The 18596-nt window shown below is 38.8% G+C and overlaps 1 protein-coding gene across 2 annotated transcripts in view; it reads right to left on the bottom strand.

The window, feature by feature from the left end:
• The window catches only part of U2SURP (U2 snRNP associated SURP domain containing), a 55370-nt gene extending 38820 nt beyond the window's left edge, over window positions 1–16550 (bottom strand). The window contains exons 1-5 of one of the 2 annotated variants that reach the window (XM_058730119.1): window positions 16355–16550; window positions 7228–7272; window positions 5655–5786; window positions 3226–3324; window positions 390–504 (exon numbers count right to left, since the gene is read on the bottom strand). In XM_058730119.1, the coding sequence (XP_058586102.1) occupies window positions 390–504; window positions 3226–3324; window positions 5655–5786; window positions 7228–7272; window positions 16355–16399 (436 nt within the window). In that variant the 5' untranslated portion in view covers window positions 16400–16550. The remainder of the gene's footprint in view (window positions 1–389; window positions 505–3225; window positions 3325–5654; window positions 5787–7227; window positions 7273–16354) is intronic. The other variant, XM_058730118.1, reaches the window with a different exon arrangement.
• Window positions 16551–18596: the final 2046 nt, after the last annotated feature.

Genomic DNA, 18596 nt, shown 5'->3' with positions numbered 1-18596 from the left:
AATAAACAAAAATTAGGAAAATGTGTTTAGCACTGATATACTAGTGACAAAATATGAAGTTAAGTTCTTATTACCACCTTACTCTCCAACAAAATACTAATTTAATCATTTTATAGTGAAACTATGAAATACATTAAAATTTTTGCAAAGTGCACTGCTGTGTTCAACCTTGAAAGGCACTAAATATTTTTAAAACTTCTCTGGCTCCAATTTCTCTAACCCATATCTGGCCATTTATTTTGCTAATTAACGATTAATATCAACACTAGAGGGTGCTGATAGAAAGAAAATGTGAAATTCTAAAGACAACAAACATCTTTCATAATTACCTACAGTCATTCTACTAGGACATTTTGGATTTGCTCAAGGACTGTAATATTCATACTAACCTTTAGCTGCATTAACAACACCTCCACGCACAAATGTCTTCACTTTATTACCATCACTTCCTTCAAAAGCAGCAAGAAATTCCTCATAAATCTCAGCTGCTGCCTTTTCATCTTCCTAAATATACATGAAAATAGTATCACTTAATATGAAAATTATTGTTCACAGGGTAAGACTCATCAAGTAATAATGTAAACAAAACCTTTCCCTTCACTTGGGAAAAGCAGGTTAGGCAGTCCCAATAAGTAATAACACCTAATCTTTAGTAGGTATTAGATATTAACATTGAAACTGAAAGACTTTGATCCTTTACTGGCAATTTGTGGAACCAGAAAAAGACCCCCTAAGTAAATCTGTTTAGAGACAGCAGGAGTCAGGGGCGCCTGGGTGGCTCGGTCGGTTAAGCGTCTGACTTCAGGTCAGGTCATGATCTCACGGTCCGTGAGTTCGAGCCCTGCGTTGGGCTCTGTGCTGACAGATCAGAGCCTGGAGCCAGTTTCAGATTCTGTGTCTCCCTCTCTCTCTGCTCCTCCCCTGTTCATGCTTTGTCTGTCTCAAAAATAAATAAATGTTAAAAAAAAAAAAAAAAATTAAAAAAGAGACAGCAGGAGTCAAACTGTATGACAACTATATAAAATATATTACTCTATTAATGTTTTTAACATTTCCAAAGCACGATGATTTAATTCAGTGATTATAAAGATTTCCTTTACAAACCACCAAAGACATGAGTATTACAAGCTGAAGTAGCAATATCTCCACAGCCGGCATTAAAAAAAAAAAAATCTCGGGGCGCCTGGGTGGCGCAGTCGGTTAAGCGTCCGACTTCAGCCAGGTCACGATCTCGCGGTCCGTGAGTTCGAGCCCCGCGTCAGGCTCTGGGCTGATGGCTCGGAGCCTGGAGCCTGTTTCCGATTCTGTGTCTCCCTCTCTCTCTGCCCCTCCCCCGTTCATGCTCTGTCTCTCTCTGTCCCAAAAATAAATAAAAAATGTTAAAAAAAAAAAAAAAAAAAAAAAATCTCAAAAGAACCTTGACAATTGCAGTTATTACTCTTCACAATGTCCCCAAAATATGTATGCATCAAAGGCCAATGGAAGAGAATAGAAAACAAAGAAATAAATCCAATAACAGTCGGAAATTTAGTATTCAATAAAAGGAATAGCTCAACTCAAGGGAGAACAGATGGACTTTTCAATGAATGATATTGGGATAACTTGATAACTATTTGAAAAAGAAAGATAAAAATGAGCCAATTCTTCACAACACATACTAGGAGAAACTGCAAATGAATCAGATTTAAGTTTTTTTAATGAAACTGTATATAAAGTATTTAAAAAATGAGGAAATTCCTTTATAAGCTAGGAGTGAGAACAATAATGGAATACTAGAAATCATAAGGGAAGATTGATAAATCTGATTACCTAACAATAAACAGTTTCTACACCGAAAAACACCAGAAACAAAATAAAGAGACAATTGACTGGGAAAAAAAACACTGCACCTGTGTCACGAAGTGTTAATATATTCAATATGTGAAGTTTTTAAAACAGAGATGACCTACAAATCTCTGGAAAGACTGGTTGAGATACAGGCAGATAGTTCACAGATACAAACACAAAAGCTGTTCAACCTTACTTATACAAGAGAAATAAAAATTTAAAACTACACTGAGATAACATTTTTCACCTAGCAGATTGGCAAAATTTCAAAAACATCCGCTGTTGGCAAGGCTATAGGGACACAACCTCTCATACATTACGGACAGAGATGCAAAATGGCTCTGCCCTTATAAAGAGCAATCTGACAATACCCAACAGAGCTACATTTAGGCATTTACCATTCAACCCAGTAACTTCACTTATAGAAATATATCCCAATGGGGCGCCTGGGTGGCTCAGCTGGTTACGTGTTAGATACTTGATTTTGGCTCAGGTCATGATGTCATGGTTCATGAGATCAAGCCCCACAGAGTCCATGCTGACAGCACAGAGCCCGCTTGGGATTCTCTCTCTGCCCCTTCCCATTCAGTGTGCATGCACACGCTCCCTCTCTCTCTCTCAAAATATATGAACTTTAAACGTATATACCCCAAAGATAAACTAGCAAAAAAACCCACATGCATAACAGTATCCATTAACAGCACTATTTGTAATGGCAAAAGACCAAAATAAAAATGCCCTCAACAGAATTTTAATGAACAAACTAATGTATGTCTACACAGGTATTATTAAAAAAAAAAGGGGGGGGGGGCGTGTACTGGATGGCTCAGTTAAGCATCTGACTTTGGCTCAGGTCATGATCTCACAGCTTTTGAGTTTGAGCCTGCATCGGGTTCTGTGCTGACAGCTCAGAGCCTGGAGCCTGCTTGGGATTCTGTGCCTCCCTCTCTTTCTATGCCCTCCCCCACTCACACTCTGTCTCTCTCTCAAAAAATAAATAAAAACATTAAAAACAATTTTTTTTAAAAAGGTTATTTCAATATACCTGCAGTAACCTCTGAGATATGTTAAGTGAAAAAAGCAAAATGCAAAAAGTACACTGTATATAGCATATTATTGATCGTCTAGGAAAGAGGAGTACAGTATATATTTATACAGAGTTACTTATACAAAAAGAACAGACCAGAGAATAACCAAAACTTACATATAAGAAATGGTGGAGGGGACAGGGATACAAACTAGACTCCTCTGAACGTACCCTGTGTTACAGACTTGACTTGGTGGTGGGAACTGAGAATACCCTGAGGTCAAGAAACTTTCAAAAGCATTTCTCTATTTGTACATGCACTTATTTAGACACATTTCCAAGGATAACTCAAAATGCAATTTAAACATTACCTTTTTCTTTAATTCTTCTTGCTCCTTCTTACTTAAAGTTCTCTTAGCTGTACTCATTTTTCCAATACTGAATGCTTTAAGTTTGTTTTCTAGAAGAGGCTGTGAAAAGAAGTAAAAAGCATACATTTACTACATACACATTCTTAATGCTACCTATAACTTAACTGATACAGCTCTCAAGTGGTAATCAAGTCTTCAGATTAGATGACTTTTAAAAAAGAAATTTCACTGTAAAGCAGAAAAGCTGAGGCTACTCTTAAGCATCAAGTGCCTCCATTGGGCTTGATTCTGATGTAAATTATTCCTTAAAGTATGTCTTCATTGGCTAACTCAAGGTCAGTAACACACAAAAGCCATTTTCTTTTAAAAAGGTAAAAATAAAGCAGAGAGGGAGACGCCAAGGCTTATGACTCAGTCAACCTACTTGCTGGAAAAGCACTTGAGAAAAAGTACAGATGATTCTGAGGAAAAGAAGTAGTGATGGAAAACAGACATTCAAAGAGGGAGAAGGCAGCATATATTTCCAAAGTTCAGTAGCAAGAATCTAAATACCATCTATAACCCCCATTTCAGGTACTACATCACATCACTTCCTTTTATAATTCAGTAAATTAACTCATTCTTCATCAACAACACTGTTTTTATAAACATAATCACAGAATTTCAGATTTCAGAAGTAAAACTGTTGTTGACCTTTAGCTGTTCAGTTATTCATTTGAATGTTAGACTTTGATTCATAAACTTAAGAGGAATGTCTATTAAATACAACCTAAAATATCAATCTGTAACTAAAATCCAAAGGTTTCACTCTTGCCTACCAAAATGACAAGTTAACCAATAACAAATTAGACTTTATCAAATTCCTGATTATTAAATAGGCTTGACCTTGAGAGAAGCAAAATGGAAGAGTAAAATGCTATAAACTATTTTAAAGTTACATTAAAGTCACTGAAAAAAATAAAACCGTTTATAACCCCAAAGTCAAAAAGAGGTTTCAGTAATAGATTCAAACTAAATTTTTTCCCCAAAGTAGAAAGAAAAATGTTTGCTCATCATTCAACATCTCTGGATTTGTTTGGGGACTCTTTTTTGGCACTTTTTAAAAATTTATTAATTTTTTGGCAGGGGGAAGAGAGAGAGAGGGAGAGGGAGAGACAAGGAGAGACAGGGAGAGAGAGGGAGGGAGGACAGGAGGGAGGACAGGAGGGAGGACAGGAGGGAGGGAGGGAGAGAGAGAATCCATAGCAGGCTCCATGCTCAGTGTGGAGCCTGACGCAGGGCTTGATCCCAGGATCCTAGGATCATGATCTGGGCCAAAATCAGGAGTTGGATACTCAACCGACTGAGCCAACCAGGTACCCCAGCATCTATGGTTTTAACTTCAAAAGTTTACACAAATGGTTGGGTGCATGGGTGGCTCAGTCAGTTAAGTGTGTCCAACTCTTGATTTCAGCTCAGGTCATGATCTCATAGTTCATGACCCACATCAGACTCTGCACTGACAATAGTGAGCCTGCTTGGGATTCTCTATCTCCTTCTCTCTCTGCCCCTCCCCTGCTCACGCTCTCTCACTCCCCTCAAAATAAATAAACATTTAAAAAGAAGTTCAAACAGCAAAATTACATACAAATTCAATGAAAACCATAATTTTACAAAAAAAAAATTGGAAGGGTTCCAATTTTATTTATATCCTAAGAGCTAAATTTACACACTTAACAGAAAAATAGTTAAGGAAATTATGGAATGTTTACACAAAGAAATACAATCATCCATGAAAATATATTTATGCTTAAAAACATTAAACAAGAAAAATTAAGTGTTACGAATTTTAATATTGGCTGGTGATAACTGTCTTATTATATTTCCAAATTTATTTTTATTAATATATTAGCATCCCAAATTTAATCACAAGAAAAATTATTTGAAATAGAAAAGACTAAGAGCATGAGAACACTTTGCAGATACATATAGTAAAGAAGTTCCTTCTCTGGGTTCTCATATTGCCCTGGGCACTACACGAACCAGAGTGAACAGTACCTGTTCCTGTTTACTTCCCAGGGCAAGACTATTTGCTCTCCAAGAGCAAGAACTGTGTTTTAATCATCTGTTTATTTCCAGTGACTGTCATGTGGCACTTGGTTCAGTAAATGTTATAAGGGAGGAACAATAAATCTGACTATTAACCATTTTATATCAAAAACACTCTGGTTTTTTCAATAAAATTTTAAATTTTAAGTGAAATCTAGCTCACATATTAGCTACAAAAAACATTTCCTTACATGAACTTGTTTATCATTAACCCAAAAACAACAAAGAATGCTATTTCCAAATAGTGCAAGATGAAACAACCAGTACCAAAATATTCAACTACCAAATTTGATCAAGCAGATTAAAATCATTAATCTTTTCTCATCTTTATCAACACTTACTCTTGAGAGATTCTGATGAGGAGAATCACAAAGGCTTTCACGGGCACTCTCATTCCTATAATTATGTTTTCTTGGACTCTTAGGTCGTGTCCGACTTGGCATGTCACTATCTGAGGGTCCCGATGCATCCATCTTCAGGAAAAGTAAAACGAGTTTTTAAAAATCACATATGTAGTACTAAAAGTACAAATAACCCAAATGTCCAAATAGTGACAAATTTCACTATACACTATCAAAACTCTCATCCCTTAATATCACTATTGATTTTATCAGAAAAGTCCTTAAAAGTTTCCAAAAATTCTAACTTAGACCCAAAAGCTCAAATTTTGTATCAGCAACAAATAATTATTTTCTTTGAAGTAACAGATCTGTTCCCTTAAGTTTTCAAGAAAATATCTGCTAAACCCCCAAGTCTGATTAACCAGTTTGTCAGTTGTTCCTTCAAGTAAAAACGGTATTCCATGAAAAAAGGAGCCAGTTTTCATTTCTCAACTTAAATAATCTGGCAATTATCTTTTCCTCAAGACAAACATCACACTCTGATAAGCAGTAGTGCCTTATATGTACTTCCCATTTCATCATACAGAACATTACAGAGACCCATACGCAAGGACAAAATATTAATAATTTTTACTGCTTCATCAAGAACATTCTTAAGTGAAACTAGCATATTTCTACTTTTACTGTGCCAGGTGGGGAAGAATACAATGACTACTGGTCCACTTTGACAACACTGGCTTGATTCATGCTAAGATGCCAACAGTTTATCAATTGCTTTTGCACCATTAATGCAAATGTCAACATGATGAAAAAGGCAAATATTATCTTTGTATTATTTAAAATAGTTGAACTCACAAAGCCCCTGGAAAATTCTCAGTAACCCCCAAGGGTCTGAAACCAGATTTTGAGCACTGCTGTAATAACATGTAAAGGAATGTTTACTGAGGAATTATTCAAAGTATCAAAAAGCTTTTCAACAGGTATATGCTCATCAATAGAGAAACAGCTTAATAATTTGTACCTTCCCCTATGGAATGATGCCAGCAGATTAGAGCTGTGACTGCTGACTTGCGGGGATTTCCAATAGGTATATTTATTGTGCAGTGAGAAAAGAACAAGTGTGTATAATGCAAACCATAGTCAATGTACAAGTACACACATTTGTATATGTACAGAACTTTATAAGCACATATATATACTTGTGCAATATATACTTGGTTTCTAACATGGTCTGTGGGGGCCAACTTGTGCAAATAGAACACACAAAAAAGAGTGCACCTAGCTAAAAACATGATAGAAAAGGACACATAGAATATAACTGTTATCTATTTATCAAGCAAAATCATAAACGTAGGAATATACACAGAGAGAAATTAAATGTTAAAGAAAAAGACAAGGGGCACCTGGCTAGCTCAGCTGGTGGAGCATGTACCTCTTAATCTGGGGGTCATGAGTTTGAGCCCCACATTGGGTATAGAGCTGGAAGGAAGGAAGAAAGGAGGAAGAGAAAAAAAGAAGGGAGGAAGGAAGGAAGGAAAAGAGAAAGAAGACAAAGATCACCTTTTACACTTACGTGTGCATCTGAAGATCCAGATGAATGAACATCTGATGATCTGGTCTGCAATTATTACAAAAGAAAGTCAGTATTTAAATGATCCTAAAATATATTATGCTAACAAAACAAGGGTGCCTCAGGTTATACAGACTTAATCTTCCCAAACTTGTAGCAATTTCTCCTCAGCTAATAAAACCAAAGGCAATCTATGACTTATAAAAAGGTTGTGACCCAAAATAAATGTGCAAGTCAATTCTTTAAAATTGAGGAAGCATATGGGCCAAAATATGTAAATGAGAGTGGGGTATCTCTGAAGCATAGTTAAACCTTTTAAACTGTAGACTGGAAAACTAACCACTATTTTACAACAGAATTTTTGTGTAAAAGCTCTTCCCAAGTCATAAGATACACTGTTTACTGCCACAACACTGACAGAACAGCAACATCTTGCTATACAGCAAAGAAACTTCCCCTCCTTCCAACTACCCAGTCATTTAAGGAGCAGATTCTAATAACAAGAAAATCCACACATAAACCCTGAATGTAAAAGGTACAAATGCTACTGCACAAATAGTTCAAGAAAAAGAAAACCCTATTATCAAATCCACAATTGGCCACCATTTACAACTGGTTTTATGGGGGCTGCTCCTAATTCGGCATGCCACTGTTGCTGATTGTTGCACAGAAGGAGTTCAGTCTTCAAATAATGGCACTTCCTGACAATGGCAACTGGTAAAATTTCATATTTTTCCTAACTGATCTACAGATCAAATTATATACGGCATACAATATTATTTTTTTCCACTATGCATGTAAAGACAAAAAAGCCAAGCTGCAAGACTATTAACTAAATAACATGTGATATCTGTCTGAAATTTTTACTAGGAGTCGCAGAATTTAACTCTGTCACTGAGCTGTTTTTATTTTGCGAGGTATTAGGTAATGAGATTTGACTTATTTCTATATGTATTTAAACGTTTAAAGTGAAACCAAGAGGGGCACCTGGGTGGCTCAGTCAGTTAAGCATCTGACTTGATTTTGGCTCAGGTCACGATCTCATCGTCATGAGATCACACCCCACATCAGGCTCTGTGCTGAGTAGGAGCCTGTCTGGGATTCCCTCTCCCTCTCTCTGGCCCTTGCAGAGTCAGACGGGTATGTGAGAGCATGCATGTTAGTTCTCCCTCTCTCTCTCTCTCTCTCTCTCTCCAAATAAATAAACATTTAAAAAAAAAATTTATCTGCTTGCCAATATACTATATTAACCTAGTAGGTAACAAAAATAGTATCCTAATCACAATAGTAACAATAAGCAGAAAACGCCTAGAAACCAACTAAAGAAATGTACACAACCCAGGTGAAGAAAACACAAACTTTATAGAAGGCTTCAATTATTCAAGTTACCTTTTGAAAAGACTCATTATATTCCTGGATGGGAATAAACATTATTAAGACAAGTCAATTATAACCAAATTTATTTATATATTTAATGCAATTTCAACAGCTCAATACCCCAAAGGGAAATCTTTGCATTCGGACAAAGTTACCAAAAATAATTCTAAAGTTCACCCACATAAGTAAACACTCAAGACCTTATAAGACAGCGCTATTTAAACTTCTATGCCACCATATTCAAATCATTTCTAGGACTTAAAAATAACAGCATGGCTTAGGAAGACGCATTAGCTGATTTCAATTAACCTAAGATGGCACTGGTCACATTTACTGCAAACCAGATATTTCCCACTGATATGGAGCTATAACTACACTGCATTCAGATTGGAACTTCTTTAGACTTAAGAAGAGTTAGAGATATACAAACAGTACTTAATAAGATTTTAAAAAGAATAACCAACTTCTAAAGCTAATGGTCCTAGTAAACAGTAAATGTAATGCTACTACAGAAGCTGACCTTCCCTCTTCCTAACCTAGAACTGACTACCATTTGTCCTGAGTTTGGTTTTTATGTTTTTTAACTGAAGAACAACAAATTAATGATGCTTCAAGATCTTCCGAGGTCTACAGCACAATTCTTTATCCAAATGAAAAAGACCCAAAAGCAAGAAATCAAAGGGCATAATAAGGGAAGCTTGAGACAATAAAGAAGCAGACACAGGAGAAATTTATCTCAGGATAGAGAAAGCAGATAGTACAGATATGATGAAAGACAGCAAGAACACCCAAAAGTAAAAAGGATCATTTGTTCTCATGATTGCTAAGGAGTTAAAAGGTGAAACCAACTATTCTATACCATATGGCACTACATCCTAGTGGCTGAGAATAAAAACTTGGTTCAACTCAGCAGGCTAGCCACAGCAACACTCCTCCAACACTGCCATTCTGCCCCTTGAGCTTTCCATTCCCTTTACTGACTCCTAAAATGTCTTTTCTCCTCTCATCTTCTAAAGCAACAACTTGCATCTCCACAAGTTTAACAATCTCTCCATAGGTGGCATATCAACACCTTTATTGCACTGAGATGACTTCTAATTCCTTATTTTTGACCTTAGTACCTCGGGTGGATTCCAATCTGTTCTCAAACTACCATCTGGTTATTTTCACCTGAATGTCTGCAAGCTCCTCAAACCCAATATATTTAAAATTCCTTCCAAACTAGCTTCTCCTATCAGCCTTATGTCTGATACTGGATTGTATCTCTCAATCACTCATAATATGGAAGTAGTAAAATGTTTTTAAGAGCAGTTTCTGGAATAAGACTTCCTGGTTTTAACACTTACCAGTTTTGTAACCTTGGCCCTACTTCCTTCATCTGTAAAATGAGGAGCACCCTGCCTCACAGGATTGTTGTGAAGGACAAAAACAGGTAAAGTACATACTTAGAACAGTGCCTGGTGCATAACTGTTCAATAAGTGTTGGCCAGCAACAGCCCTATAACAGAATCATCCTGGACTCCTTTATCCCCTCATAATCACGTGAGTCAAATTCTGTTCATCCCACTTCTAATACAGCTCTCCCATGGGGACTCTTCCTTTCTTTTTTTAAATTTTTTTTTTCAACGTTTTTTTTTTTTAATTTATTTTTGGGACAGAGAGAGACATAGCATGAACGGGGGAGGGGCAGAGAGAGAGGGAGACACAGAATCGGAAACAGGCTCCAGGCTCCGAGCCATCAGCCCAGAGCCTGACGCGGGGCTCGAACTCACGGACCGCGAGATCGTGACCTGGCTAAAGTCGGACGCTTAACCGACTGCGCCACCCAGGCGCCCCAGGACTCTTCCTTTCTAAACACACCATTATGGTCTAGATCTTCCCTTAATTCAACTATCTACTGGTACTATGTCTTACAGTAGAGATATTATAAAGTAAAATAAGACATACTTCCTGTCTTAAGGAGCTAATAAAAGACTCAAGTAAAACAATGGCCACAAAAGCACAGGGGGCAAGGTAAATCTTTTTTTTTTTTTTTTTTTTTTTTAACGTTTATTTATTTTTGAGAGAGAAAGAGACAGAGCATGAACGGGGGAGGGTCAGAGAGAGAGGGAGACACAGAATCTGAAACAGGCTCCAGGCTCTGCGCGGTCAGCACAGAGCCCGACGCGGGGCTCGAACTCACGGACAGGGAGATCATGACCTGAGCCGAAGTCGGCCGCCCAACCAACTGAGCCACCCAGGCGCCCCAGGGGCAAGGTAAATCTTAATGGGAGTGGCGAAGTTGTTAGGAAAAGCTTCCCAGAGAAGATTTGAGGTGAGATTTCTGAAACAATCCTCAAAATTTATCAGGAGCACTGCAATAATCTTTAAACTGGTCCTCCTCACTCCCAGATCCTTGTTAAAGTATGTCCCAATAATCTCTTTCCTGCCTCAAATTTTCCATGGCTTTCCAATTTTACTCACAGCATTCAAAATCTCCACTATTTATCTCAAACCTACCTTTGCATCTTAGCAACTTTTATTCCCTATGCAAGTGCCCTATGCACTGGCTAAATAAGAGACCATTTACGAATCTATTTCCTGGATTTTTCTTTACCTTACCCATCTCTTTATAACCTCTGCTTATTGTTCAAAAGAACACAAATTCTTCTATTCTTCAAGTCTCCTCCTTGCCACCCTCCATTTAACCAGCAGTCACTTCTGTCTCTAAACTTTTAGGTACCTCTGCTTTGTACTATTATGTGTTGACTTTTTTTCACTAAACAGCATGCTCCCCAGTTTGTATAGTCTTACTTAAAGTTTTCTTCCTCAAAGTCAAGCACAAGATCTGCCAAGTGACAGAGCCTCAATATACCTGTTGACCTAACCTGCAGGAACAAGTACGTACCCAACAAAATTAAGTTACACTCCACTGTCAACATACTATGCTGTCCACTCACTAACAAGTGTAGCAACTACCTATTTTAATATCGCTCTCCCAAGGCTAACTAAACTAAGGCCTACCTCTCAAAAAACACCATAAGATCACTGAGACATGTACCACATATGATAAAGTTAAATAACAAACCTGAAATTATCTTTATTTAAAAAAAACAATTTTTTAAATGTTTATTTACTTTTGAAAGAGACAGAGCGCAAGTGGGGGAGGGACAGAGAGACAGGGAGACCCAGATCAGAAGCAGGCTCTAGGCTCTGAGCTGTCAGCACAGAGCCTGACACAGGGCTTGAACCCACAAACCGTGATATCATGACCTGAGCTGAAGTCAGAGGCTTAACGGATTGGATCACTTAGGTACCCCATGAAATGATCTTTAAAATTACATCCAAAACCATATCAATACATGAAAAGTTTTAAGAACATTTTGAATGTCCTGTAATCAGGCCAAACTGAGGAAAGGCCAGTAAAAAATTTTAACTCAAGGAAGAGACATCTAACAGGACCAAATAGCATCAAATGCTACTGGCAAATACCATCTTCCTTTTTGAAAAGTTATTTCACAAAATATCTAACACATGGCTGGTCTGCAATAAAATGTTAAAGCTTAATGATAGTATAAGAGACAAGTTATCTATAACATTAGTGTTTTCAAGTTTAATATCCCGTAGCAAGTTTTTGTTTTTATTTTTAAAAAATGATGCTCTTTGTTAAAAAGTGGTAGAGAGGCAGGAGTCTTCAACTTGCATACCAAATGAGCCTCTCTTTCTAAGGCAAATGAGTATCTTCCCTAAGTTTACATTCCAGGAAGAATAAAGCTTCAGGAATAAAAACCAAAAGAAAATTAAAACTGGACTTTCAGAAATCAATCCGATGAGAATTTTTAAAAACCGTATCGAGTCATATTCAAGCACCAGAGCTGCAAATACTCAAGTTTCTAAAGAGCACCAACCAAGAAAATGCAAGTTCATAATTCCACTCTCCCCCCAAAAAGACAACCTTCCACTCATTAAACTATCCACCTTATATTTTAAGATAAAGTTACAATCATAACATAATAAAGTTTCACGCTAAACTAAAAATGGCAAACCATGAAGAACATAATTTTCAAGGTTTGTGTTTTGTTTGGAATGTTTTACCATATCGAAACCTTACATATTTTCAGATACCATCAAAAGAATGTACACATGGGGCGCCCCAGTCAGTTAAGCATCCGACTTTGGCTCAGGTCATGATCTCACCCTTCACAAGTTCAAGCCCTGTGTCGGGCTCTGTGCTGACAGCTCAGAGCCTGGAGCCTCCTTGGGATTCTGTCTCCCTCTCTCTCTGCCCCTCCCTGGCTCGCACGTGTACTCTCTCTCTCAAAAAGAGTGTTAAAAAAAAAAAAAAAAAAAAGGAACACAGACAGTAATAAATATCTAAGGGTCACAAGCCTTTAATGTAATCTCATTTTACTCATTTCTTAGAAGCAAAATACTTTTGGGGCACCTGGGAGGCTCAGTTGGTTAAGTTAAGTGTCGAACTCTTGATTTCGGCTCAGGTCATGATTTCACTGTTTTGTGAGTTGTGAGTTCGAGCCTACATCAGGCTCTGCTCTGACAGTGTGGACACTTGCTTGGGACTCTCTCTCCCCGTCTCTCTCTCTCTAGCCCTCCACCACTCATGTGGTCTGTCTCTCTCAAAATAAATAAATAAATTTTTTAAAAAATTAAAGAAAAAAAAGAAGTTTAAAAAAAAAAAAGAAGTAAAATACTTTTGTTAATCAGCAATTCTAACAGTTTTCTAAACAATTCAGCAGTAAACGTCGAAGGAAGCCAAGGAAGTCCAAGGAAGTATGCTCTACCTGCTCAATTTACCTAACCCAATTTTTTACACTATGGCAAAAAAAAAAAAAAAAAAAAAAAAAAACCTGTCACAGAGGGAAATAAAAGGGTGCATAATTGCACTATATTAGCAAGTGTAACCAGCACAGGAAATGCAGAAGGAAAGAAAATACCGCATTCTCTGCCTATCCTCATTTTGCTGAACAAGCAAACAAAATCCTTAAAATCAAAATAATACACTAATTTTTGTAAACTAAAGTCCAAGGAAATGCGTCTAACAATTTTCTAAGGAAACGAGTATGGTCTCTCCTCCCAAAATCAAGCTACAACATGGCACCAACACCCCTCTCCTTTAAAGCAGTATTTTCATCTGGTGATAAACAGAAATAAATGCATAGGAAACAATTAAGATACATCAAATAATTTGCCATCAAAATCCTGCATATCGTACATTTTAATTTATTTCTATTGAAGTACAATTGACATGCATATTATTTTCAGATATACAACTTAATAACCACAATAAGCCTAGTTAACATGTTACCATGCATAATTTTTCTTGTGATGAGAACTTTCAAGATCTACTCTTAGAAACTTTCAAATATGCAATACAGTATTAACCATAGTTACCATGCTGTACATTCCGTTCCCTTGTACATATTTGAATTAACACTCTCCTCGATGTGTAGAAACATGATTAACAGGCATCCTGAACTATATCAATGGGAATTTAACTACCAAAGAATGAGCAAGAAACAGAAGAAGCTGTACGTTCCATTTGTACTGTAGAATGGGTCACTCATCTGCTCTGCCAGAGGAAGGAAAACCAAACCACAGAGATCAAGACTAGAAATTCCAAATACTACAGTATTAGCCAAAATGATCTGATACTCTCTCCAATAAATTCAGCACTTGTGTGAGAAATAGAAAGCAGCAATCTGGGCATCATTATATGATAGTTGATGACTTAGATTCTAAAATCTTAGGATTCGAATCTATACAACATTTTGAAAAGTAAGTACTTTCTATTTCCTCTAAGGACAAAAAGGAGAGGGGAAAAAGGAACTAAGGTTTATTATGTACTTTATTGACAGTAATTCACTTAATCCTTACATCAACTCTGTAAAAAATAACATCCATATTACAAATGAGAAAAATGAAGTGCAAGAGTTTAAGCAATTTGCCTTAATAAGACAAATACAATTAATTACGAAGTCATGATTTGAACCCAAAGGTCTTTTGCTTGTCATCAAAATCCATAATCTTTAACTGCATCGTACAGCCCTCCATACTAATGGGGAAAATTACACCGATATTCTTTGAGTCCTGAGATACCCTGATTCCTTTCACAGACATTGGTAGAGAATCTCGTAATAGCATGAACTAATGATAACCTAAAGCAATATATAAACTGAAAAGATTTATTACTGGAAGATCCAACAATTTACTTATAGAAACAGCTACTCCCTCACAACCATGAGAAGTGCTATTTTAGGAGGAAGCCTGAACATACACATTAAAATGTTTTCAATGTATCCAAAACCTCAAATAGGAGATACTTAAAATACGACTTTGAAAACAAACTAAAATCATGAAGCTTATGCTCGAACTATCCCAATAGTTCCCTAACAGCAGGCCTGTTTTTGTGAATCTGTTAAGTGGCCCGAGTGATGTACCCAACTATTCCCCTCCACACCGACAGGAAACGTACTGGGGAAGGAAGAAACTGACAAGGAGTAAAAGTGGGATGTAAAACAGCCAAAACTGGCCCTCTAACCATAGTTTCTACAAAATTAAAGGCTGACCGTTAAAGCCATTACTAGTTACGAGCTAATTACAAACATCATCCACAAAATGGCACAAAGATTCTATTTATTAGAAACTGATAAAGCAGGTATAAAATGTGCTGGTTATGTTTCTCAGAACTAAGGCTCGCCCCGTCTACCGTAAATTTAATTTCCTAATAACCAACTTATAATCATACACGTCTGCAAGATATAACAGTCCCTAGAACCTTTAAGTGTTGTTACACAACTTATTGTATTGGCATCAAAAGCTTAAGAACTACTTCAGGCAGTACTTACTACTTTTAATATCGTGTTGGACTTGAGAAACTCAAAGCAAAAAAACAATCAGTGATCGGCCCAAGACGGCAACTAAGACCTGATGGTAACCACCACCTAACTGCTGCTAAACTACTTGTACAGCTCAATGGTTTCACAGTATGTGCACACGTTTCCCTGTTAACTCAAAATCAATTTAATAATCTAAAGTGGCTTCCAAGTCTATGGAAGGAAGAACACACAACATGGAGATGCAGGGGATCCCGAGCTCTTGAAAGTGAACCCTCAAAAGGAGCGCTCATTTTATACTTCCTCGTAAGTGATACAAGACCACGTGTAGAGCGTAGCGTTAACCTTGGTGAGGCAGCTCTGCAAAGGAGAACTGCTCCCGCCTCTGCACTTCCCACCCCGCGTCCTTCCACCATTGGTCCTCCCCTCACAACTTGCAGCCCTAGATGTTATTTATTCCCTGGAGAGGGTTTGAGGTAAACTGAAAGAAGCCGGAAGCGTGTGAAATCTAGGACCAAAGAACCGAGGACAGAGAGGCAAACACTTAAGCACCGGGAAGAGATTCCCGCCTCTCCCAGGTGCTGTCCGGCGGCCTTAGAGCGCCACAAACAGGGATACAGGGGCGCTTTTTCACGGCTTCAGACCTCAGTTTAAATCCCGGATTTCCCTCCAGTGCCAAACGCAGGCCTAACTACTCCCGCCACCCGCCGTGGGCCCGCCAGCCTCCAACCAAATCCAGGCTAGGACTAAGGGGAGACACCAGGCCTCTCAACCTGCGCACCACAGTGCGTCGGCGCCCGGGCCTACCGTAGTGACCAGAACGCGGACTCCCACCCCAATCTCCTCCCGCTGGCCAGAAGAGTCTGTAGGCCCCAGATGACAGTGATAAACTCACTGACTTATGAAGTCCTCTAAGAAATTACCTTCGAACTGGCCTTCTGAGATCCGCCTGGCGTTTTGTCCGCCATCTTGAGTTTTGCCCCTCCTTCGGCGGCCGCAGCAGCACGGGCGAGTCGAACGCCGAAACAGTGGATCTCAGCGGAGCCCGCCAGAGGCGCCTTCAAGGCTGAATAGTCGACTGCCGAGATAGGGAATTCGGGCGGAGCTGTGCCACCTGACTTCCGGTGTCAGTAATTTCCCCGGCCCCGCCCACTCCGCTGAATTTTGTGAGTTTCGGTTGCCCGTCGTATATCACGGTCCAGGAATTTAGAGAATCTCCTTTTTTTAACTTTCAGGGCTGGCTGATATTTCATTTGTCCTCCGGGCGCCAGCCCTTAGTAGGTGCGAGCCAGTTGAATTTCGTGGGTGAGGAGGGAACGGCTCCTTAAAGAAGATGTGCACTGGTCAGCTAGGGAGCTGACTGGGGGGCCAGGGGGGGTCTCGCTTTCCTTGGCCAAAGACGGTGTTTGCGCCAGCTCTGGAGCTTACACCACAGTGCGAAAGGCAAACTTGGAATTTGCACGTTACGTTCAGATAGAACGGTGCCTGGAAAGCGAAGAAAAAGAGCATTTGACGCAAACTGAGAATCTGACAGTGGAGTTATCCCATAGACTGTTGGAGGTATCTACAATTGGGTACATGCAGACAAAGGCAAAGTGAGAGAAAAGCATAAGTAGACAGTATTCTAAATCTAGCATACATGTAAGCTGTGTGTCATTTAAAATTACATTTCATGGGGGCGCCTGGGTGGTTCAGTCCGTTAAGCACACGACTTGGTTTCTTTGGCTCAGGTCATGATTTGGGGGTTTTGCAAGTTCAAGCCCGGGTAGCTCTGCGCTGACAGCGAGAGCCGGCTTGGGATTCTCTGTCTCCCACTCTCTCTGCCCCCCTCAAAATAAATAAACTTCAAAAAAAATTAAAAATAAAATATTTCATGGTTTAGTATTCTTTTCCTTTTTAATCACAAATGGAGAGGAGACCGTAAACTTTTCTGTACTTAATATCTTTTTAAAGTTCTTTTTTTTTTTTTAAGTTTATTTATTTACTTTGAAAGAGCGTGTGTGCACAAGTGGGGAAGGGGGAGAGAGAGAGAAAGAGAAAGAGAGACTCCCAAGCAGGCTCTAAACCATTAGCACGGAAGCTGATGCGGGCCTTGAACTCACAAACCGTGAGATCATGACCTGAACAGAAATCAAGAGTAGGATGCTTAACGGACTCCACCACCCACGCGCCTCCTTTCTTTAAGTTCTTAATAGGATCTGTATTCAAAGAAGGAAAACTTGCTTGAGAAGGTCATGCCTGAACCCAGCCAGTCAAGAAAAATGGAAAGGGCATTCCAGGCAGAGGGAGTAGTTGAAATAAAAGCCTGGTGACATGAATCAGTACAGCCCGTTGTGTAGCCACCATAAGCAGTCAAGTTTTATTAGAAGAGGTATAGAGAGGGTTGTGGCTGGAGAGATGAGTGGGAGCAATTTCACATAGGGCCCTGAAGCGAGCGGCATGCTTAGGAGTTAGAATTCTAGTCTGAAGATGAAGAGTGGGCTTCAAAAGGGTTAGGTAGGGCTGTGGTGTCAGATTTTAAGTTTTAAAAAATTGCTCTTAGGACTGCAGGAAGGGAAGGAGTCATCACTTTCTCTCCTTAATTCATTTACTTGAAATACTTTTGAGCCCAATTTTGTGTACAAAATCCTGCCCAAAGTTTTGAGAGGTTTAAAGAGACAAGTAAAAATCACTGTCTTCATATGATTTTAAAACTTAATGACGAATGGGAGAGAGAAAGAGCAGAATTAAACTGATGCCACAAGGAAGGATCAATAGTTGTGGGAACTTTGAAAGCAGTAATTCTGAGAGTAAGGGTGCTGTAAAGAGATGGGGAGGTTTCACAAAGAAGGGAACATTTGAGCCAACTCTGAAGAAGTAAAATTTTGTCTGCTGGTTGGTGTTGGGGGGAGAGGGAAGGGAGGTTGGTAGGGTGCATGAGGGAAGCACTGAGAACAGGATCTGACCCATGGCAGGCCTCAGGAAAGATTAACTGTCGTATAGCTGGGCACTGAGGGATCAGCAGGCTAGAGCTCCTGTTCTGGGTGGGTGAATGGGGGTGGCAGAACACACAGTAAATAAATGAGCAAACAAGACATGATCAGAAAGTGAAAAGTGCTATGCCTTGAAATTAAATTGGAATGATTTGCAACCTCCAGTCCAATTGAATTTATTTCCAATCTCGGG

Source organism: Neofelis nebulosa, chromosome 5 (genome assembly GCF_028018385.1).
Source record: "Neofelis nebulosa isolate mNeoNeb1 chromosome 5, mNeoNeb1.pri, whole genome shotgun sequence".
Lineage (NCBI taxonomy): Eukaryota > Metazoa > Chordata > Mammalia > Carnivora > Felidae > Neofelis > Neofelis nebulosa.
The sequence above is the reverse complement of the archived record's forward strand: the minus strand, read 5'-3'. Positions and strand labels throughout refer to the sequence as shown.